The sequence below is a fragment of the Poeciliopsis prolifica genome, unplaced genomic scaffold (assembly GCF_027474105.1).
Source record: "Poeciliopsis prolifica strain line A6 unplaced genomic scaffold, Auburn_PproV2 SCAFFOLD002, whole genome shotgun sequence".
Taxonomy (NCBI): domain Eukaryota; kingdom Metazoa; phylum Chordata; class Actinopteri; order Cyprinodontiformes; family Poeciliidae; genus Poeciliopsis; species Poeciliopsis prolifica.
The window spans coordinates 17,061,500-17,084,317 of record NW_026562377.1 but is presented as its reverse complement, the minus strand read 5'-3'; the positions used below and the strand labels follow the sequence as shown (position 1 = coordinate 17,084,317).

The window sequence follows — 22,818 nt, the reverse complement described above, 5'->3', positions numbered from 1 at the left end:
ATTATTATTATTATTATTATTATTATTATTATTATTATTAAGAATTGTAAAGTGAATGCATTCATAGAATATATGTAAAAGAAATGTGTAATGGACAATGTGGCCCCCTTGGCCACTGTTCACTTGAGTAGATCACAGTTACATTGTGTTTTTTGATACTCTTGAACACAAGAGCTAGAATAACTGGACACTAAGACTTACTGCAAATAGCAGGTCTTGATTCCAATATTTGTTAATAGGCCTATATGTTTGCTTTTTGTTTTTTTGTGGTCATTCTTGTTATTTTAATCTACACATTTTCCAGTTTTTCTGCATCAAATGCAACAACATTGACATACTTTTCACTTATGTAGCCGGCCATCTAATAGGAGCCATATAGCTGAGATATAATGTGAATTTAAAACTGGACATTGACAGCCATGTCCATTCCTGCTTGGAAATACTATTTGGTCTGAAGTATTAGTTGGTGAGAGTTCCTTGAGAGTTGGATAAGGTCGTGGGTTTCCTCCCGGACACGCCCCTATCTCTTCAACAACCATCCAAGGTCTTCAACGTTGGTGTGCAAAATGTAATTTTAGGTACAATCAAAATGTGTATTTTTAAACTTACATGAATGAAGAAATTTGACATTTAATAATAACAACGCAAATAAATCCCATTTCCTACTATCATCCTCTGGAGGTTCAGCTCAACATTGTTCATGCCAGTGGCGTAAATAAGTTTACAGTAATCTTTTAATTTCTCAATATTTTAAAATGATGGAAATAGCGGTGGAAAATGTGAAAATCAAGTCACTAACATTAACTTCAAAACATAGGACTCAAACTGAAATGTTTGGGGGGAGTTCTAGTACCTTGATGACATTTTATCCAATAAGAGAATACTTAATGGGTAAAGTATCACTGAGATCAGATGAACTGATTGAGCAGTGTTTATCTTCCTACACTGTGGAATAGAAGAGCTACGTCTTTACGGAGTGGAGTTTTCATTCGACACTTATGATACCAAGATAAGATAAAAAAACTTGCTCCAGAATGTGTCACCCAGCGGCAGTGACGACTGCTTTCCGCAAAGCCGTAAACCAATCCTTATGTTTGGCGTGAAGTCATTTAAGTCATTTAACCCTAACCCTAACAAACTTCATATCTTAAGATAGAGACATGATGTGTGTTGAGGTTTTAAATGAGGTAAGTGGGCAGATATTTAGATTCTGTGATTGGCTGATTGGCCGTCACGACGGTCCGTTTAACGACCCGAAGCAGGTCAGTGAACCTGCCGTAGAGCTGTGATGCTTTGTCATTCAGCTATAAAGCAGTCAAATGATTTTTCCTCTGTTTCCAGAGGTCACCTTTCTCACACACAATTAATCATCAGGTTATCAGACATATTTTAACACACACTCACAAAAAGAAAAGCACAAATTGTCTTGTAAAGGAAATGTACGAGAAATGTTTGTGAACGTGACAGAATCTTCTTTCTTTCTTCCCAGACTCCAGAAGCTGATGTGTAACTTATCTGAGTGTTTACACAGAGGTTGCCTTGCAAGTTAAGCTGCACTCAATTAAGGGGCTTTGTGCCAGGTTTGCAACAATAATGACAAGAATGTTTTCAAATAACTATGATGAAGCTAAGAGCTGAGTGACAGGCAAACACAATAATTCGATAAAAAGGCCAGGCTAGTAGCATTTCCTCCTCTGACACATTGTTTAAGGACGACAGTGACACTGAGAGGAAAACTAGGGCATAGGGCAAGGTGGATTAATACGCATGTTTATCTCTGTGATTCATCCACACCATTCATCATTAAAAAGCTGCGCTGGAACCTTGTTGTATATTCAGGCCCTGACTGTTCTTTGTATTATATTCACGCATGTATCTGTTTTTATATGCCATTTTCTTCTTCTGTTGGTAGTATTAGAATTTTAAAGGCATTTAAAAAAGGTTTTATGTTAGCTTAACATCAGTCAAACACATTAGAAATCATCAGTTTCTTGGAATAAATTAAATAAATTAAATATTTCCTGTTGATCATTTGGTGTGTTTATACTACAAGACACATTCCTCCAATCACACAGAGTTTCTAAAACGAATCAAAGCAACACTCAATGTTTTTGATGAGGGAGTAACATGATATGATATGAAGCTTAAAAAAGTCTAAGGCTTTGAGATCAAAATAAATAAAAAAATTTGCACAACATGAACTCACTCGCTGGTATTATTCAAGTGAATGTAGTCATTTTTTTAAATCTACAAATTATCTATACCCTTCAACCAATGATGTGAAAACTTAATCCAAACAGACATGTTTGCTGTCAGTCCAGCTAAATAAAACAAATTCAGTTGCTGATGTTACATTAACTTTTGAAAAAGGACGACTTAGAATTATTGAGAATTTGTTTTTATTTTTAAAAATTCACTAATTCATGTTGGTTTTGAGTAAAAGAAGTACATTGTCTTTTTTCCCTCTAAGGGTTATTCTCTGGTGGAAATTTAGTGACATTGTTCCATGAAAAAAAAAGAGAAAGAAATTATAAACTTTCATTAGTTATTATAGCTTTGTTTAAAAATTTGCCTGTCCTTGATCATTTTTACCCAAAGTTATCAAGATCAGTTGTATAAGATATGAATTGACATATCTTATACAAGTTTCAGAACCTTGACCTAAATATTGAAACTACAATTGACTAAATAAAACACATGCTTTGATCCATAGATTTTACAGCATCAAAATTTAGATATTTACAAAACTCTTATATTTCAGCTTTGGACCTTTATTTAATGTATTTACAGTGTACTGTCTTGACTCCCTTACTACATTTTGAGGTAATCTAGAAATTGAATCTTAAGAAATGTTCCTAAAAGTGAACAAATGATTTCTTTCCAAAGCTCAAATACATTAAACATGTCAATTGCAATTCTTTATTTGTAACTTCCTCATCTCTCATGGTGCAGATCCGTCACATTGAATCTAGTGACATCTAGTGTATATTTATGGTTACTACAACACATGACTGATTCTGACAGTCCTGTGCATCCACAGCTTGAAAATACAGACATGGCCAATTTGTTCAAATTATCTGTACAGATGAAATCACATATAGATATAAAGAAAACAGCAGTGGTACCATTGCACATCAATAATTTAGGAAAAATCCAAACTTTGTACAGTGGGAACAATGCCAGGTTATTTTTTTAATAAATTAGTGATGGCATAATATTTGGCACCTCTAACAGTCTCGTTAAAATAAATTGAACCCACGCGTTAAAGTTAATTAAAGTGCTTAAAAGCGTCTCATTAGTAATTAACGAGCAGGGGAGAGGAGAGGCTCACAAAAGGGCAATAATAAAAAGAATAACAATCCATGCAATAAAGCAAAATAAACCCACCTTCACATAAGTCTTTAGGCAGCAGTTAAATTAGCATAAAATAATCAGCGTGTCCAGTTTGGATAAAATAATTACCATTCTACAAAGCTATTTAAGAAAAAAATGTGCTTCTAAGATAAATAAACCACCAGCAGAACCAGACTCAAAGAAAGTTTTCTCTGTTTCTCTGGCTTGTTGACTTCCTCTTCAGCCGGTTGAGCCAATCAGGCTTGTTAAGATAATATATACCTTTTACAAACAACTCACTGAAACTCCAGATGTTAACTTATCTCATAGCCCACACATATGTTCACACTCGTATTCCTCCCACACAAGAGGGCACCCGTTAACAACGAGTCCATACTCAGCTTTTCTTTTGCCAGGTTGGGTTTCATTCTAGAAACAGACACCCATACTTCAGTGACACCCATTCACTCCAAGACAAAAGGGAGGGTCAACTACCATAAGAATAGTTACCTCCTAAGGGTGGCCCAATCACGATTCAAAGCATGTTTATCACATTAAGATGTAATGAGCTGCCCTTTTTCTGAGCATTGTAAATTTAGCTCAAGCATTTCGACAACGCAAAGAATTTTAATGGTATAGTATTGAGACTTAAAAAAAAAAAGACAACCAGACTCCCAGGCATCCAGAAATGCTTTTGGGATCTCTGCCTCTGTCTAACATGTGGTTCATGAGAAGGGGTTGTTTTCTTAGGACTTTTACCAGAGGGCTGGGCTTGGGTGAAGTAAGTGGGCTGGCTACTCGTCTTACTGAATGACAAAAGGGAAAAAAAGAAGAAGAAAAGAAAGAGGGCAGAGTCATGCTTTGGGAAGCCTTCTTCTATTTAAATTTATAGGTTCTCTACAAACACACCCACATGTGGACATACATTCGTATACAGCAGAGGCCAGCAGACAAAGTCAGGATGTGACATCATTCACAGGAAGAAAAACCAAACAGTTTTTCTCTATGCTTTTCTGTGTCGTCTGTGCTGCCGAGCAAAGTCAGAGCTCCACTCGGACTGCCGGTTGACCATCAGAGAGGCAGGATTGAGAGCAGCCAGAGAGGGAACAGCTGGCTCTGACTTCCACAGGGAGCATAATCCTCTCTGAGCAACTTTCCACCACATCCCAGCCTCTCCGCCGAGGGATTTCAGTCAGGTACAGTGCTGAGGGTTTCATCCATTCACTTAATCGTGCATTCTTCTTCTTTTTTTTATTTATTTGTTATCCTATCTGTTCTGTAGGAGTTGCTTTTTCTCTTCTCTGTGCACGTCTACCACTCTGGTGTGTCAGAGACAAACTGTTAAGATCAGAAAAGCATGCATGAAGTGTCTGTTATTCCCGGAGCAGGATTAGACCTGTTTTAGCCTGAGGTTGTTGAGACTTGCAGAGCGAACAAAATTAACGTCACTTTGTCATCATTTTGGCTGTCATGTTCCCAGTTGTTGATGGGTTTTGAAACTAGTTTAGTGTGTGTTTTGCTTCTGGCTGAAGAAAGGTCTCCCATACTCGTCAAACGAAACTCTGGAAATGTGCCTCCCCTTTTTTTCTTTTATTGGCACATCAGCTGCTGTCCCATGACCACGTATTCACTCTTCCACTCTGGTGAACTGAGAGCAATCCCAGTGTGAATGCTGCTTTTTTTTTTTTTACTGAGAACTAGTCTGCGTGCTTCTTTTTGCCTTTTCATCTGAAACTATGATTTTATTGCTAGGACCCATTCGAACAAAACTCTTTGGTGCACAAATGTACAAAAGTTCCCACAGCTTCGTTTGTGATGTGGAGTCAAATGATAGTGAAGTTCCTGCTTTTTAGAAGGCATGGTGGCTTCAGGAAGGAAAAAAGCAACAGGAAATGGTAAGATCTGCAGTTAAAAATGGGACTCGGGACACAAACGCGGATATACAGTAGTGTCGTATTGCAACCTCAAACTTGTTGTGACTCCATGTGCGTTCACAGCTCAAAATTAAAGGGCGGCTTCTCAAATAAACACGATGGAATGATTAAAACAACTCACTTTGAGAAACTCTTCATGACCCCAAAAACATCACTCATGCCTTATTGAACAAACTTCAATCTCTTCTCAAAGTAATTTTTTTTTCAATCTGCTTTTTCCTGTTTAGTTTTATTTACCAAAAGATTTAGGGGTCTCTGTCATGATGCTTCATCTCACCAATGAGATCAGTTCACTGAGGACATTTAATCTGTAGACGGTGACTGTGTGGCATTTATTTTCTCAATTAGGCTTGAGTAGAGTGGCCTGACTCTTGTTCCAACAAATTGTTGTTATTTTTAAAGCAAACTGAAAAGGTCATTTTGCTCGCAAGGCCTCAAAGGCGCTAATAAAGGCACAACTTATCTTCAGAGGTTATGTGTGTTTATTGTTACACGGTTTACTTTCAAATTATCATGAGCAACAGTTTGGTCAGGAAAAGGTCTGGAAATGTAGTGTTTCACTGGGAAGTGGAAAGAAAACTGAGTTAAAAAAAAAACAACAACAAAAAAAACCTTCTCAAATAAAAATCTAAAGAGTGTGGATTGCCTTTGTGTTTAACTTACTTTAGTCAACTGCGTCAGGTTTCTGTGTTGTCGAGTCATTTTGTATCATTTTGTTCATGTTGTCCGCCCCTTCTTGTCACAACCCCCCTACGAACGTTTTGTCCCTCTGATGAATGATGGTCAGAATTTTGTGCTTGTGTTTGTTGACGTGAAAAACAGCCCCAATTACTTAATGTCCAGAAGTCCTTTTTTCAGCCAGAGAGCAAGGTGGATAGTTTAGAGGAGGAATTGTCCCAAGAAGCACATGCAGTCAGAGTAAAAAAACTTAACTCTCCCTGCTTGGTCCTGGTACGATGCAGTAACTGTGTCCCACTGCTGCCTTTCGTTCTTCTTTTTTCCATCATCATGGAAAATAAAATGAAATGTTGCTGCTTGTCAGTCAGTATTTCCTCTTCCTCCAAAAGTGTGACCTTAATAATGGTTGTTCCTCTCTGCTTTTATGCTGTGTTTACTATACTGTTGAAAACTACACATTTGACAAAATATCAGTGCTTCAGCAGCATACATGTTGTGTGCTGAAGCTGGAGGGGTATCAGTGAAACTCGCCTTGGTGTGTCTTGTGGATCTTGAAGAATGTGTGAGAAATTGAAACCACATATTCACGCAGATCCAATCTTGCTGTGCCTTTTCATCTGCTGTTCACCAGGTTGTTGTCTAGACATACATTTTACTCTTTTCTCTTTACAAACTTTCCGTATCTCAGAATAATTAGAGCCCCTTATGTATTTTAAATTGAATTTAATTCTGGACTTTGACTGGGCCAAAGCTCATTCTCAGCTCGTTTGAGCTCCATTTACATATTTTACATTGTTCTGCTGGTAGGAGAACGCCACCTTTTTGAGGCCACCAACAGCTTTCTTTCCAGTTTTGCTCTTTATTTAGCTCAATTAATCTTCCCATCAACTAGGACCAGCTGCCATGTCACTACTGAAGATGTTTAGTTTTGGTTGTGCCAGAGAAGGAAAATGTTTTTTTTTTTTTTTTGTTTTTAAACACTTATTCAGTGAGTTTGGATTTCAAGATAAAAAACAACAACCAAAAAACATGCTTGATTTTCAGATCACGACTATGCAGGCCTACCGGGTCCACTTCGAGGTCTATCACATAAAATCCCTAAAAAAGTTCATGCAGTACGAATATTTAGGAAGATTTGATCCCAGCTGATGAAGCAAAACATTTTTTATTTATTCTTAATTAAACCCATTTGCATGTTCGACTAGTAGGATTTTGTGTTGGTTCCTTCACAATGTTGGACTGACACTGACGAAACAAGTAGATTGACAGGAAAGAGACATGTCTAACACATCTGTTGTTGCTCTTTACAGAAAGATTTCAGCTGGAAATCTTCACATGACAGGCACAGACCCGTGGTAACCTGAACCAGGCTCTTCCCTCTCATTCACTCAGGAAGCTCAGCTTTGTCAAACTTAAACTTATTCTTCATTGTGGAGACCCTAATCTCCCCTTATCTCGGGGGAAGCCAATGGCGCTGTGTCTTGGACAAGTGTTCAGCAAAGCCAAAACATTCAGGCCGAGGAAGCGCTTTGAGCCCGGCACACAGCGCTTCGAACTCTACAAGAAGGCCCAGGCCTCACTCAAGTCAGGCCTGGACCTGAGGAAGGTGGTACAGCTGCCTGAGGGGGAGAACCTCAACGACTGGATCGCGGTTCACGTGGTGGATTTCTTCAACAGGATCAACCTGATCTATGGCACCGTCAGCGAGTACTGCAGCGAGCGCACGTGCCCCATCATGTCCGGGGGCCTGAAGTACGAGTACAGATGGCAGGATGGTGAGGACTACAAGAAGCCCACCAAGCTGCCCGCCATCAAGTACATGAACCTGCTGATGGACTGGATAGAGTCTCTAATCAACAATGAGGACATTTTCCCCACCAGAGTAGGTGTGTGTGCGAACTTTGCAAACAAAAGGTGTCACTGAGTGCATCGTCTGAGAGAGCACCAGGCGTTTTGTGCAGTGATGTGTTTGGCTGACAACCTGCTATGCAACCTCATTATGCTTTCCAACCGGAAGATTGAGTTCAAGATGAGGTTAATTAGAAGGTGATATTGGTATTTAGCAGAGAGTAGATAACGGTGGCAATACTTTTTAATGACAAGCATAATCGTTTATTTAATGAGAAGTGAGAAGTGCTTGCATAAATGAGGGGTAGTTCAGTAGGTAGCTCTCAGATCAAAATTATCCTCTGAAAGACTCTTGAAGAACCACAATTTGATAGCTTTTCCATCACTTTCCAGAATGAATTTATAAAAATGTACGGGCTAACATGCACAACAATTATACTATTGTGTACGACTAGCAAAACCTTTACGTACCATTTGGTTATTGCACTTAAAGTACTTCTAATACGATGTTTCCTCTTGAGCTGTTGTTGTTTTTATCATAGGATGGAAAATAATCACATAATACAGATGCGTACCTCAGTGAATTGACTTCTTTCAGAATGTTTTATTGTCTTGACTTTATATATAATAGAATGAAACACAGCAGTTTTCAGATGACTTTTTTTTTGCAGTCAAAGCCCTACTTGGTCAAAACACAATGTCGACATAAGAATCGTACATTATTTATTTCTTGATTCTTTCCTTTAGGTGTACCATTTCCCAAGAACTTCCAGCAGGTGTGCAAGAAGATCCTGAGCCGTCTCTTCAGGGTGTTTGTGCATGTTTACATCCATCACTTTGACAGCATCTGCAGCATGGGCGCTGAGGCCCACATCAACACCTGCTACAAACACTACTACTACTTCATCTCAGAGTTCAGTCTCATTGATAACTCTGAATTGGAGCCTCTGGTGAGTTTTTAACATCCACACTACTCTGTTAACTGTCCGTCAAGCAGAGGATACCGACCATTTCTGTCTGCAAGGTTGGTACAAAGACAAAAGAAAACCTATTCCCTTCTCACCATAGACAAGACAAACAATGGCTTGTAAAAGTATTTATACCTGTTGAGTGTCTCTTGACAATTTTAGAGGGATTTTAAGTGCTTGACCAATAGAAACTACTACATCATTATGTTACAGAAGAGAAATTACACATTATTTTCAGTTTATACATCAAGTATGTGGAAGGAGGTGCTCTGGTCATGATATCCAAAATTGTATTTTTGTTTAGAACGACATGTAAAATATGTTTCAGTGCAGCTAACACTGCACAAACCATTACAAGTGTGAAAATGATGGTGGCAGACTTATGATGCAGGAATATTTCTCCCCAGAAAGAGAGAAGAGAGACCAGAAATCTGGTCAGAGTTAATGGGAGGATGAATGGAGCTTGATTCTGGGCCAAAAAATCCAGACTTCAACACACTTCCATTATGTCCAATTCATCAGAGCTGCTTGACAAAATAAAAAGGGCTGGAGGGGCTACAGTGTGACAAAATATAAAGCACTTTAAGACATCAACTGGATTTTCTCCATGGCAATTTTCCGTCCAGCTATTGATGGCAAATGGATGAATGTTACATTTCTTGACCTCAACTTTCCATCTCCAACGGAGATTTTAACTGCTTTGAAGCAGTTGGCCTAAAACAACACGCCAAGTCTTTGCAGTCATGTAATGAGAAAAGAATCTGTAATTTGTAGCATTTTTCCAGCAGAGAGCTCTATCTCATCAGAGCAGATGGAGAACAGCGTTCTCTGTGCCAGCGAAAGGTTTCAATTATTCTTCTTATGAAGCCTGAGCTATGGGGCTCTTTCTGCGAAGAAATAAAAATGAAGATGAGACAATTATTTCAACATTAGCCGAGAAAAGAAATCCAGTTTTTGTTTTATTACTTTTTTTTTTTAAACTTCCTCATTATTGGTCTTGGAGGAACAAAAGCAGAAATTCTCACATCCAAATATCAGTTTCATTTTGAAACTCTAATTTCCGTTTATCACAACGGACCTCTTTGGAAATACTGAATATTTATTGTGTTAACTCGCTCCTCGTTTCGCTTTGCAGAGGGAGATGACAGAGAAGATATGTACTTGACGAGAAGCACATGGACAAAGGAGTTCACACTATGACGTTATCTGAGCCCCCAGAGAGAATACCATCTGCAAAACGTTCGAAACGTTAGACAGTTTCATGGATTTCACTTGCCTTCCACTCTCCCTTGCAAAGAGACGCTGTATCTTCAGAGACAGTGCACGTTTTGTGGTGCTATATCTTTATACTTCTGTGTCCACCTTTGACAAAACGCCACTTCTTTTTGTCCTTGCATTTTAAGTGGGTTTTCTTCAAGTTTGTGTTTTTATGTGTTGTTCTTGACATATGAACTTTTTTGGTCATAAATGTTTTTATTAAACGTCTCTGATCGTCTTTTTGATTGTTGCAAAATAAAAGCATGGTAAAAGCACAGCTTCAAATATTGCACACCAATCGCAAACAAAAACCCTTAAGTTAGAAAATAGCTGGATCTGTCAAAAAAAGATTAAATTTGATTAAAACCTAGAACATAAAAGTAAAGGGTCATAAACAAAAAAGTCTAAATGTTGTTTTGATTTGATTTTGTTTGTGTATAGTGGCAATTCACAACTAATACTCTTTTTAAAATTACAAAAAAAAAGAAAAGCAGGCTACGTATATTCTAAATTGGTCTTAGTTATCAAACAATGCAATCAATCTCAATTCATCAAATTTTGACTTTGCAGCAATCCCTTGTGGTGGCCATGCATGTAGCGACAGTGGAAAGGAAAACTACCCTTTAACAGGAAGAAATTTCCAGCAGAACCTGGTTCAGTGTGATCTTGTGTGACATACTGGGGATTTGAAAATATAAAGCATATCCATATTTTTCAAGATTATTGGTTTCAAAGTGGTTCGAGTGGGTAATCGAACTAGAAACAGCTCATATAAAAGTGTACTCTACATATTTTATGCTTACATTAGAAAAACAGCAAATCCTATTTACATATAAGAACACAAGAACATTCATTTATAAAGTTGAGGATATGGATGGTCTCCTTTGTATCCTACATCCGAGACAGCAAAGTCTACATCCTGAGGGGAGACACCAAAGCCCAGAAACCAAAGTGGGGGGGACTCCTGTAAAATCCTGTTAACTGATTTTATAATCGGCTTTTTCTTTATTTGGCGAACTGTGGTACTTTTAGTCCTCCGTAGTCAAAATTCACATTGGACATTATTCAGTGTCACACACAACATGATAAAACAGTGATGGTTGACAGTGACACGGTTTGAATCGTCCAAGCTCTTTGTGCTGACTCGCCAGCCCTCTGAAAGGGGCGTGAGGCTGCGCGAAAAAACGTCTTTCGTCACGCACCAAAAATCCCCCTCTACGTGGATTGAGGCGCGGAGCCAGTCACGTAGAGTCACGTCACGTCTCCACCAATAGAAACACGGAGAAACCGAAAGGGACGGGCCGACGGGCTGTTGATGTGTTTTCCCGCCCGGTGCGTCATTGGCTGCCTGACTGACCTCAGTTAGCAATGGGAGCTTACATCAGCTGGCGGCGGAGGCTTTGACAGGAAGGATTTGGCTGCTCTGGAGTCCAGGTTGGAGTGTTTTTGTTTTATTATTATTGTAGTTTACCTAACTATTGGAGCTGTCTCGCGACAACCTCAGCGTCAACAGTCAACTAGGAAATGAATCTATGGAAGAAGTTAGCCTAGCTGGTTAGCTAAAGTTAGCCACAGAGGGCTAAGTGGCTGGCAGGGAGAGATAAAAAAAACATAAAAACAAAGTATGTTTTATTCACGAACAGAGCTGCTAATTCCATTCTTTTGGTCGAGTAAGTAATCAGGTTGTTGATGACTTAGCAACAACCGCATTTTATAAAAAAAAATTACCTTATGTTTACTTCGTATACAACTAAAATCAATGAGTGTAAAGCAATTATTTACTGTGCAATCTGTTGCTGATCCGCTTTGGACTGAATGCACCCAAACTAAAAATATTTGACAAATTCAGACGTGCATTTCTGCAGAAGCTACATAATTATGTACTTGTGTGACTTACTGTCACGGCTTCTTGCACTGAATTGCTCACTAACTCCGTTTGTGATCTTTTAGTTGGCAGATATGGTGAGGCACGGCGTGATGTCGGAGCTGCAAACCATCCAGCATCCTCACCAGGTTTGGTCTGCTCCTGTCTCTTACGATCTCCCTGGTTTCACTTCCTGAAACGCGTTTCAGGATGGTGCACTGACTGGAAGAAGTTCTCACTCTGCCTGGCCTTATCTGATGAAATAAAAACAGAAGCTCGACCATAATTCATGAGTCATTCACTCTAAGCGGTTGGGTGAAGATTTGCATTTGTAACCAGGGTTGAGATGGGTTTCTAATGACAGAAATACAACTATGACTTTATTTAGACTTCTTATAAAGGAAATTGTAAGAACAAGATTTCGCAAAATTGAACAACCAAGCCTGAGTGGGTATATTATTCGTTGTTATTCTTGCATTTTCTGCTGGACCACCACCTGATTTCTCTGGCTGCTCTCGCTTTTTCCCCTTTCCCCCTCCCCTTGCTGTTCGGCCTGCTTCTCTGTGTCACAGGGTAACCCCCTGGCTGTGGGCCAAGTAGGGCAAACCTGTGCGAGAATCCAGAACAATGGGAACATCACGGAAGAACCGCAGCCCCCCTCGCAGGGTACAGCAGGTATGCACCACTTGTAATGGTTGTAGCAGCTGTACGCGAGCTCATTTGAATGGTAGCACATTCCAGCAAATGTTAACTCTGAATCTGCACATGTAATTTCTCTGCTCTGCTGCAGAGATTGAGAAAAGTCAGCCGGTGAACATCCCAGATTTTTCCAAAAGGAGAAAGAAGAAACGGACCAGAGCAACAGACAGCTTCACAGGCACCTTTAATGGTAATGAAGTTCTTTGACAGTGTCGTCCTCATTGCTTGACAACGAGCAACAGTAGCATCAATGCCTTTGCTTTCTCTCGCATAGATCTGTACAAACTGACAGATGAGGTGCTTGGTCAGGGGGCATATGCTAAAGTTCAAGGATGTGTGAGCCTGCAAAATGGACAGGAGTTTGCTGTGAAAGTGAGTAATTCTTTTTTTTATTTTTTTGTCAGATAAGCACAACTGCGTGTTTTTATACAAACCACTAAACAGCGTCTTGTGTGTCGTCTTGGGCAGATCGTAGAAAAGGCCGCAGGGCACAGCCGGAGTAGAGTATTTCGAGAGGTGGAGACTCTCTATCAGTGTCAAGGAAACAAGTGGGTTCATGCAATCTGCACATAATTTCTGTTAAAAACACACTCAAACATAAATGAAACTGATTCTAAACAGCTCTGAATGTCTCTGTTAAGGAACATCTTGGAGCTGATCCAGTTTTTTGAAGACAGCTCGTACTTTTACTTGGTGTTTGAAAAGCTGTGTGGAGGCAAGTATGAAATACCAACAGTGCAGTCTGCACACATCTGACATGTTTTTTTTATATCTGTTTCTCTGTATTTCCAAAAGTATTCATAAGTATTCATGTGCTTTTTCTAATTAATACAATGAAATCTAATTCATTTTCTTGGGATTTTATGTGTTGAACTAGCATAAAAAAGTTTAGTAAACTGAATTTCTTTTCAAAATGCCAAAAATGAAATGGAATGTGAATATGAAGGAATTATTCTGCCATAACACAAGAGCACAGATTTTGAGTCTGTACAACACTTTCAACTTTCGAGGTAGAAGTTTTGAGAACAAGCATTTCAAGTTTTGAGAAGAAAGGCATAAAGTCCTGCTTTCAAAGTGAAAATGTTAGCAATAGTATTAAAGTTTTGAGAACAAAAGATATGAGCTCCTGCTTTCAGACTGAAAATGTGTGCTCTTGGATTATGGCAGAAAAATTCCTCATTCCCTGAAATCTTTTGCAAGGCCCTGTAACCCTCGTCTCTTCCCGCAGGCTCCATTCTTACACACATCCAGAACCGAAAGCACTTTAATGAATTGGAGGCCAGCAAGGTAGTCCGGGACATTGCGCAAGCTTTAGACTTTCTCCACACAAAGGGTACATTTATTTCTGAACAGTTTATATGTTCAAGTCTTGACATGAAAAAGATTTGTTTTGGACTGTGTTTTTTTATTTCTCAGGAATTGCTCATAGGGACCTCAAGCTGGAAAACATCCTGTGTGAGTACACTGACCGGGTAAGTGACGTTATTAAGCTTTAAGGGAGACAGTTATCCCCGTACATATTTGTTATGGCTGTAATAAATGTCCTTCCCCTTTCTGTTTTCTCTCAGGTGTCACCAGTAAAAATCTGCGACTTTGATCTGGGAAGTGGAGTAAAGCTCAGCAGCGCCTGTACTCCCATAACGACGCCAGAGCTCACCACGCCGGTACAGGCTCATAACATTTCGCTCCAAACTCCGATTTACGACTTGGATGTGGCTTTTTAACACGGTGACGTCTCGCTCTCTCAGTGCGGCTCCGCCGAGTACATGGCTCCAGAAGTGGTGGAGGCGTTCACCGACGAGGCCTCCTTCTACGACAAGCGCTGTGATCTGTGGAGCCTCGGGGTCATCCTCTACATCCTGCTGAGTGGAAGCCCCCCCTTCACAGGCCATTGTGGCACCGACTGCGGGTGGGACCGGGGGGAAGCGTGCAGAGCGTGCCAGGTATGCTCTCAAATTAGTTTCTGTGCTTATAAAGCCTGCCAAAAACACATTATTACATGCATTGATGAAACTTTACAGTTCCAGCACCATACAAGTAAAATAAAGTAATGCTTACATAAATCTTTACATGTGTCAAATAGGTAATGGACCAGAGAAATAGCAAATAGCAGGTTTAGTGTTGATAGATGAATTTTATCTGTATAGCACATTTCAGCAGCAAGGCAGTTTAAGGTGCATTATGTAATAAAAACACAAAATTGCAAAGTTTTAAAGAAAACACCATACAAAATATTGCATTTTGATGAGGGTAATAAACTGTTGGTGGTTTATAATCTAGGTTTAAGGGAACTCAGTGTTTCAGTTGTTTTGCAGTTTGTGGTGGATAGAAGCTGAATGCTGCTGATTCTATTATACCGCCATTAAATTCCTGTAAATGTTCAACAGGGAGTATTTCAAGTTCATTTATGCAAATGCACCTCATTAATGCATCTTACAGCTCTAGGGTTGGGTTAATCCAACCCTAGAGCATTTTCACTTTTGTCATATTGTAGCCACAGATTCCTCTGCATTTCATTAGGACTTTATGGGCTGGACCGACAGTCATTAACTATGAAGTGGGAGGAAAAAGACCTAAAATAAAGAGTTTGACAGCAAACCTACGAATGCATGTATCTCTGCCGAAGTCGGATGAAGACGGAACTGAAACTATTATCTTTACACCAGAAAAAAATGCATGTCTGGGATAAAAGAGACACAGGTTTAAAGTTTCTTTTTCTGACTTGGAGAGCTTACATCAGAGGATTTCTACAGCCTTATGTCCCTGTCGGGGGCCTGTTGATAGTTTTCCATACTAAGATAAAAACTAAATATGCAGCGTTCTGTTGAGCGGCTCCCAACTCTAATACTATCTTCCTTTGGACAGTTCTAGAGTTCAGTGGTCTCTTTTTTTGCTCTTGTGGAGCACCACCTTAAACAGCGATATGTTTAAAAAAGTTTTACTTGCTCACCATGAAGATATAGGGTTTCACTGTTTAAGAAAGTTAAATCAAGAAATACCTTTTGTACATTAGTCACTTCTGAAAATTTAAAAAAACCCAAAACAATCAAATGTATTTGTGTTTACATACTGTTCTGAAACTGAACAAGCAACTTTGGCCTTCATATTTATTTATGTCTTTTAAAATGTCTATTAAAATGTGACCACATATATGTTTGGAAGGAAGAAAGATTACGTCCTACTGTTTTCCTCAGAGTTTCCTGTTTGAGAGCATCCAGGAGGGGAAGTACGAGTTTCCAGACAAGGACTGGGCTCACATCACAGACGGAGCCAAGGATCTGATATCAAAGCTGCTGGTTCGGGACTCCACTCTGCGCCTCAGCGCTGCTCAGGTCCTGCAGCATCCTTGGTTACAGGGGGTCGGTATTATTTACTTATGTTCAGGTTTGGGATTTGTTTGATTTAATCCTGTAAGTAAACTGTTTTATTCCTTTTTCATATATATGCACAGAATGCACCAGAGAGAGGTCTTCCAACTCCTCGTGTCCTACAGAGGTTTGATTTATGAGTTTTTATGCCTTTACGATGCTTTGAAACAAAACAGACACATTTTAGCCAGCGGAAGGGAGAAGAAGTAAATGATTTTTGAGTTGAAGGGGACCTTTTTTATTTTTATTTTAAGAGTGTTGAGGTGGTGGTCAACCACCTCAAGAAATTAGCGTGTTGTGTGTCGTGCAGACAGCATCGGTGGTTTAAAAACGAATCTCGTCCTTTTAGGAACAGCAGCACCAAGGACCTGACCCAGTTTGCAGCAGAAGCCATCGCCTTCAACCGGCAGCTCTCCCAGCACGACGAGCAGCAGGAGGACTCTGCGTCCATCGTCTGCTCCATGAGGCTGTCCCCTCCTTCCAACTCCCGGCTGGCCCGCAGACGGGCCCAGTCCAACGCTCTGCGCAGCAGGGACTTCTCCCCTGTTTCTGATGACCTGGCAGCCTGAGCCACCAGCACAACTTCCCTCCTGGCTGTCTTCACTAAGCGATATCAGTTTCTCCTGGCTCTTTTTATTATTTTTTTTTATTTTGCGTTTGTTTGTTTTGTTTCTTTGTTTGCACAGGGAGTCTTATTGGAGCACTCGCATGGCATCAGAGTTGACTAACTTTACATCCGACACTTTTTAAGCTGCCTAGGTTTTAAACTCTCGAGATCGCTTTTTGCTTTTACAAAAAAGTATTTCTTAAGCTTTACAGATGTATTTATTGGTAATTCTCAACCAAAAAGCCAACAACAAAACCTCTGTTGTTGCCAGCAGATAATTCAAGGACATATCATTACCAAAACAGAGTTTTAGAGGTGCAGCTGTTTATTGGCCTTGCGCAAAAATAATTGTTTTTTTCTGATTTTATTTCTGTCTCTCTCCATTTTTTTACATTTATTTTTTAGCTGTGAATTTTCCAGTATTTTGATTTTATTATTAAGCTTCTGAAAAGGGATGATATGTGCTTCTTAAAGCCCATATGCGGATGTGATTGAATGTTTGTGTTTATATTTGAAAGATAGAAGTGGATGATTCTTGGAAAAAACTAGACCTTTTATTGATCTTACCAGTAAACGTCATTATGTATAATTGCGTGAGTGTGAAATTCAGGTGCTACAATGAAGGATCTTTTCACTGCAACACAACCTACCTGTAGCACTGCTGTACTTTAAAATGAACTTAGTTTTACTGAATGCTAGAGAAGCCCATTTGTGCCACTTGAAAGAAAAATAAACTTATAGTCACCATTTATAACGATGAGGTTATAATAAACATGAAATACAATGTATATTTAAAGTCAAGTCAATTAAATATACATTTATAAATGGTAACATATTTTTGAGATAAACCATTTTATTGTATTTCATTCCATTTTTCCTTTGTTTTGCAACAGCAACATGTTTTTAAACAGTAAGTGTAATACAAGTCAAAATTATGGTTATCCACCTCATAACGCTTTTAATGTGGATTATAACTTATTTTATAAACCTTAATCGAGAGTTGTGACTTCAAATCTCATAATTTGAATGAAAAATTTTCAGTAATATATTTACAATCTACAATTTTAGCATTGAAATGCTTGGCTATGACTCCATTTCTTTGAAGTTGTCTGAATTGGCTTCCGTGGTACGAGGAGAATATAATGTATGCAGAGCATTATTATTATTATTTTATTTCAATCCTCCAGATAGGTTTTGCTTTGCTCTAAAAACACTACAACAAATATTGTTTAATTTTTTGCTGGTCTCAGTTGTTTAGTATATTTGGAGTGGGGTTTTTTTCTTCTTCTTTTTGTAGACTTGAGCTGTGATTCTTGCTTTTTAAGTTGTAGGTAGCTGTGAAAGTCAAAGGGATTTATTTTCATGTTACATTTGATAGTAAGAAATCAGCCTAAAGTCATTTAAGGGATTTTATTTTTGTAAGTGTGTTTTGTTTAGTTTTGTATCTGGAAATGTGAACATGGAAGAAAAAGGGATCGAGCAAGCTGACGTTTGCCACATGAAGCTAAAGACGTTTCGACTTCGTTTTGTTCTCGGTTCATGTTCGGTTCCGCGGGATCCACCTGAACTTCTTTTAACCCTTTTAAGAGAACGTGCCGCCCTCGAACAGAACCGCCCTCGAACAGAACCGCCCTCGAACAGAACCGCCCTCGAACAGAACCGCCCTCGCGCTGTTGCCATGGTCACCCCATCTCTTCAGCAACTGAGAGCTTTCATTGTCAAGCAGGAATTAAGAGAGATTTGCTCTGAGACAACATCAGGAAACAATTACTTGCCATGTTAAAACCCTCGCTCTTGTCTTTATGAATCATAAAAAGAGCCCCTCCGCTCCCCTCATGCCTGGTAGTAATGGCATCAAATGAGATGCAGTAATGGGTGCGCAATTAAGGAGCCCTGCGGAGCTTTGATATAGGACCTGATGAGCAAAGCTGCTCTTGTGCATGGAGCAGATTTCCACTGGGATGCTGTGTTCTCAATAAAAAAGATGTTGAAACATCACCTCTTGTTATGTCTTAATATACTAGCTCTGACTCAGGGGATGTCAGTAGTTTTTATTTTCAAAGGTTCTTTTGTACGAGCTGAAGGCCAAAGGAAAAGGGAAGGATGTAGAAAATAATTGCTTGGTGGGAAAAAAAAAAAGAGGCTTCCTCTGAAATAGTTTGTTGTTATGATTTATATGACATCTAAGAAGAAGTATTTTGTTTATTTATGCAGTGAGTTTTACTTGTGCAATAGCCTCAAATAAAAACCTTTCAGTAATTATGTTTAATGGTTTAAGAAGTAACAGCAACTTCCCGATTCCTATTTTGCCAAAGTCATCCAAATATCCTCATTCAAAGGATATTTGGATGAGGATGATTTGACAGTTCGTTTGAAAGGACTCCTTAGCGCTCCTAGCGGTGATAAGCGAGCAGCGCAGCTGCTCTCTGCTGTTCACCTGCTGGAGGGAGAGACGACATTCATCCCGCAGCTGCTGTGCAACAGGATGCAGAGACGGAGCGCGGCCAGGCGCCCAGCAGGACGACGGGTCCAATAAACGGTAAGCAATGGTTTCTGTGATTCTCTCAGTTCTGCCTGTGGAGATCTGTGTGCCTCAAATCAAAAATCCTTCATTTGTCCTGAAATAAAATGTTTCTTCAAATTGTTGTAGATTATGATGGTGGTGGGGAGGGAGAATCTCCTGCAACGGTCCGTATCACAGCTACTCTGTAGAAGCCTCTGACTGAAGACAATTTGATCATACATGACGGTCTTTCATGCTACTTTGAAGACACTAAAACTTTCTTCCACAAAACTCTCTGTGTGCAGTGATGAAGTGCTTCGTCCGATCCTGTTAAGACATGGCGTTACCCGATGAGAAATCAAGACCACCCGCTCCCAGCAACATCCCAGATCGACGCAGCCTGCGGTACCAGAACCTGCCCTCCCCGGCTCTGTGCTGCGCCTGCGGCCTGTGCATCATGCTGGCCGGCATCAACATCACCCTGGTCGGAGCTTTCGCCTTTGGCACCTTCAGCTTGGCGGCCAACCCTCCCATCATCATCGGGCCCCTCCTCTTGCTGTTGGCCCTGGCTTTCTTCACGGCCTGCTGCGTGGTCAGCAGGAGACCCTCATCCCACATGGCTCGGAAGACCCAGGGAGGGGAGAAGTGGGGGCTGATGCGGATGGGGACGGTCGCCTTCGAGATGGAGATGAGCGAGCACACCCTGCAGGACACGACGGCCGTCCAGCTCAGCCCCACAAACTCCCTCAGCTCCTCTCACAAGTCCACGTCGAACCAGGGTGACGGCTCGGCTCCGGCCGCCTGTCAGAACGAGACCAAGGAGCCGCAGAGCTCTGAGAAGAGCGACACGGGTGCTGACGGGGATGAAACGAGTCTGACCTCTGAAAACAAGGAGGGCACTTCCACACAGCTGCTGCCTGATCAGAAGACGTCCTTCTCCACATAACACGAACCGGCTCTGCGTGACTGGACGACTGTTTATCCCCCCACAGGACGAGTGCATCTGATGGACCTCGAAGGAAAAACCGGAAAAAGTGACTGTTAGAGATACACTAGATCAGAGATGGACCAATTGGGTCCTCCCTGGCCTGTCCCACGATATTTGAGCTCTCATTTCTAAATGTTGACCAATTCTGATTCTGGAAACAATTTGTTCTGCTTCCTTTGTAACAATTTTGAACATGAAGGGGTGGCACCATTTCTGCATCGATGCATTTGCTCCTAACCTTCCTCAGATTTATTGACTAAAAATAGTGGGAGTCATTAAGACTTTAGACATTTATTGAATCTGTGAAAAACTTTTATTTTTTAGCCATTAGCTTTCTGATTGCCAGTAAAAGCAAATAAACAGAAAACAGCTCAATTTTACTGTCCATCTGTGGGTTTTTTTTCTTGTCTTTGTTTTCCTGAAATGGCGATGTTTGTTTTGTCTTCTTATTTTACCTTTTCTGGTTGTGCTGTTGTGTGTTTCTCTTCAAGGCCGCCGTGCTGCATGCAACAACGTGTCATGCAGCTCCTGTGATTTCTCGATTGCGTAACAGGATATTGTTATGTGTTTATTGCTGTTCTCCAGGATAGGTGCTGTCCTTCCTCCAACAGAAAGAGAAACTTGCCCTTTGTTTTTTTTGTTTTTTTGGTGAAATTAAAAACACAACCTAGCACATGCAGATTGTTTCTTATTTGTGCCCAAGAGGTTGAGCACTGTTTGTTGTCGCTGCTCTAGATGTGAGGATGGAGGATAATGTGCGTCCAGCTGAGCCCCATTGGGAAAAAGGTTGCTCCGTGAGCCTCACTGACAGTTTCTCATAAACATTATATAACAACTCGGAGTTTGATTCTCTCAAAGTTCACATCAGCCGTTGCATAGGGCGGCAGCAACTCAAAATGTGTAAAAAAACTAACATTTGTTTCCATTTTATATGTCATGTGAAATGTAAATAAAGAGGGCATCTTCTGTGTCAGCTTGCGATCTCTGCCGTCGTCTGTGGTTATTACAAACATGAAGCCATAAAAAAAAAAAAAACATGTCAGGGTACATAAAAAAAGTGTGCAGGTTGTGAGGATAAATTCATTTATCTGAAAAAAAAAAAACACAGGCAGCAACAGTGCAAACAGTTCCCTCTTAGCATATTGGCCATCACTTGGCATCAGGCCGACAGCTACGGGCAACAACCAGAGCGCCATGTTTACTCATCATTATACACATGCTGTCCCCAAACACACAAGACCAAACTCTGTGATCCCTTTGGACAGCGAAAGCTGCTGCCTGCTGTTACTGGAGTCTTTTTGCGTGTGTGTGTGAATCGAGGTGTATAAGTGGCCACAGCCAGGGATCTCTTAATCCTGCGACTCAGGAATAAGCCTCGCAGTGTTTGCATGAGGAGGATGACATGTCTTGACAACCCGGGAGATGAGGTCATGCTGCTCTGAAAGGCAGCACAATGGGATTTAGTCAGTTCTGAATTGGTCTTAGCTGTGCTTAGTTATCCAGTTAACTTTGAAACCAAACTTCTTGGTGCAATCTCAGGAAATTTGGATATCAGGAAATGTTCATTTATTTCAGTAGCTCAGTTCAGGAATAAGACCAATAAATAGATGTTCAACCCAGAAACGTGAGGCCTTCTGCAATATGTCTCCATATACTGTGCATTATATATGATCGGCCTCTGACTGCTAAAGTGTAATGGGAGCTGAGGTTGCTTTAATAGCAGCCTTCAACTCACCTGCATTGCTGGTTTTGGTGTTTTATCGTCTTCCTCTTTGCAATACTCCACAGATTCTCTGGCACTTATAGGTCTGACCAGTTTGATGGTCAGTAAATGAAAGAGATAACAAGGTGATGACTGAACTCTCAGTGGCTAAAAGTGTGTGCTAAAGGGGCTCTGAAATTTGAAAAAAACCTCTGAAATGGGAAAAAAAATGTTGATCCTTGAATGGATCAACATTCAAGGCTTGGTTGTTCAAGGTTCTTTTCCTCCTTCCGGCTCGCTGTACTCGATAAGGTGCACTCAGTATCCAGAGGGGAAAGGGAAAAAGAAAAAGTATACACTGCTTACATTTTTATACATTTTACATAAAAGTAGTGATGGACTCGGACTTGAACATCCAGAGCCACATAAAGACAGTAACAAAATCGGCCTTCTATCACCTGAAGAACATCTCCAGGATTAGAGGACTAATGTCTCAGCCAGATCTAGAGAAACTCATTCATGCGTTTGTCTTTAGTCGCATTGATTATTGTAACAGCATCTTCACAGGCCTGTCCAACAAATCAATTAAACAGCTGCAACTGATCCAGAATGCTGCTGCTCGCGTTCTCACTAGAACCAGGAAGATAGAGCACATAACACCAGTTTTAAAGTCCCTCCACTGGCTCCCTGTAGCTCAAAGAATAGATTTTAAAATACTGTTGTTAGTTTATAAATCACTGAATGGTTTAGCACCACAATACATCAAAGATCTGCTGTTGTTGTATCAACCTTCCAGACCTCTCAGGTCTTCTGGTTCTGGTCTGCTCTGCATCCCCAGAACCAGAACCAAAAGAGGAGAAGCAGCTTTCAGCATCTATGGACCAAAAATTTGGAACAAACTTCCAGAAAACTGTAAAACAGCGGAAACCCTGACTTCCTTCAAATCTCAAGTAAAAACGCACCTGTTTAGAATTGTATTTGAAATGTAATATGTATGGATTTGATTTTGTGGATATGTATGTAATTTTTATTTTTATTTTTCCTGTTGTGGGCAACGGGGCCCGGCGAA

At 40.2% G+C, this 22,818-nt stretch overlaps 3 protein-coding genes across 4 annotated transcripts; all 3 read left to right on the top strand.

The window, feature by feature from the left end:
• Positions 1-4,178: 4,178 nt before the first annotated feature.
• On the top strand, positions 4,179-10,246 carry mob3c (MOB kinase activator 3C). 2 transcript variants are annotated; one of them, XM_055052864.1, is made up of 4 exons: positions 4,179-4,529; positions 7,256-7,831; positions 8,541-8,743; positions 9,897-10,246. In XM_055052864.1, the coding sequence occupies exons 2-4, from the start codon at positions 7,414-7,416 to the stop codon at positions 9,924-9,926; spliced, it is 651 nt and encodes a 216-aa protein (XP_054908839.1). In that variant the 5' UTR covers positions 4,179-4,529; positions 7,256-7,413; the 3' UTR covers positions 9,927-10,246. The 2 variants fall into 2 exon arrangements, with proteins under 2 accessions (XP_054908839.1, XP_054908849.1); XM_055052874.1 differs by lacking the exon at positions 4,179-4,529 and adding an exon at positions 4,971-5,228.
• A 1,065-nt stretch (positions 10,247-11,311) lies between these two features.
• mknk1 (MAPK interacting serine/threonine kinase 1) lies at positions 11,312-18,554 on the top strand. Its single transcript, XM_055052661.1, has 14 exons — positions 11,312-11,452; positions 11,969-12,031; positions 12,455-12,557; positions 12,673-12,771; positions 12,856-12,953; positions 13,050-13,129; positions 13,223-13,296; positions 13,810-13,914; positions 13,998-14,053; positions 14,150-14,245; positions 14,330-14,524; positions 15,776-15,940; positions 16,033-16,076; positions 16,299-18,554. Exons 2-14 carry the CDS (start codon positions 11,978-11,980, stop codon positions 16,516-16,518), a joined length of 1,389 nt encoding a protein of 462 aa, XP_054908636.1. The 5' UTR covers positions 11,312-11,452; positions 11,969-11,977; the 3' UTR covers positions 16,519-18,554.
• Positions 18,555-19,007: 453 nt separating this feature from the next.
• On the top strand, positions 19,008-20,941 carry LOC129374450 (transmembrane protein 275-like). Its single transcript, XM_055052888.1, has 2 exons — positions 19,008-19,095; positions 19,365-20,941. The coding sequence occupies exon 2, from the start codon at positions 19,397-19,399 to the stop codon at positions 20,003-20,005; it is 609 nt and encodes a 202-aa protein (XP_054908863.1). The 5' UTR covers positions 19,008-19,095; positions 19,365-19,396; the 3' UTR covers positions 20,006-20,941.
• The last annotated feature ends 1,877 nt before the right edge of the window (positions 20,942-22,818 follow it).

Excerpts from the sequence above, each read along its gene's own strand:
- mob3c (XM_055052864.1), top strand. The coding sequence starts at position 7,414 with ATGGCGCTGTGTCTTGGACAAGTGTTCAGCAAAGCCAAAACATTCAGG. Across the intron at positions 7,832-8,540 it reads CATTTTCCCCACCAGAGTAG|GTGTACCATTTCCCAAGAAC; the intron begins GTGTGTGTGCGA and ends TCTTTCCTTTAG. Across the intron at positions 8,744-9,896 it reads ACTCTGAATTGGAGCCTCTG|AGGGAGATGACAGAGAAGAT; the intron begins GTGAGTTTTTAA and ends TTCGCTTTGCAG.
- mknk1 (XM_055052661.1), top strand. The coding sequence starts at position 11,978 with ATGGTGAGGCACGGCGTGATGTCGGAGCTGCAAACCATCCAGCATCCT. Across the intron at positions 12,032-12,454 it reads CCATCCAGCATCCTCACCAG|GGTAACCCCCTGGCTGTGGG; the intron begins GTTTGGTCTGCT and ends TCTGTGTCACAG. Across the intron at positions 13,915-13,997 it reads AGACTTTCTCCACACAAAGG|GAATTGCTCATAGGGACCTC; the intron begins GTACATTTATTT and ends TTTATTTCTCAG.
- LOC129374450 (XM_055052888.1), top strand. The coding sequence starts at position 19,397 with ATGGCGTTACCCGATGAGAAATCAAGACCACCCGCTCCCAGCAACATC.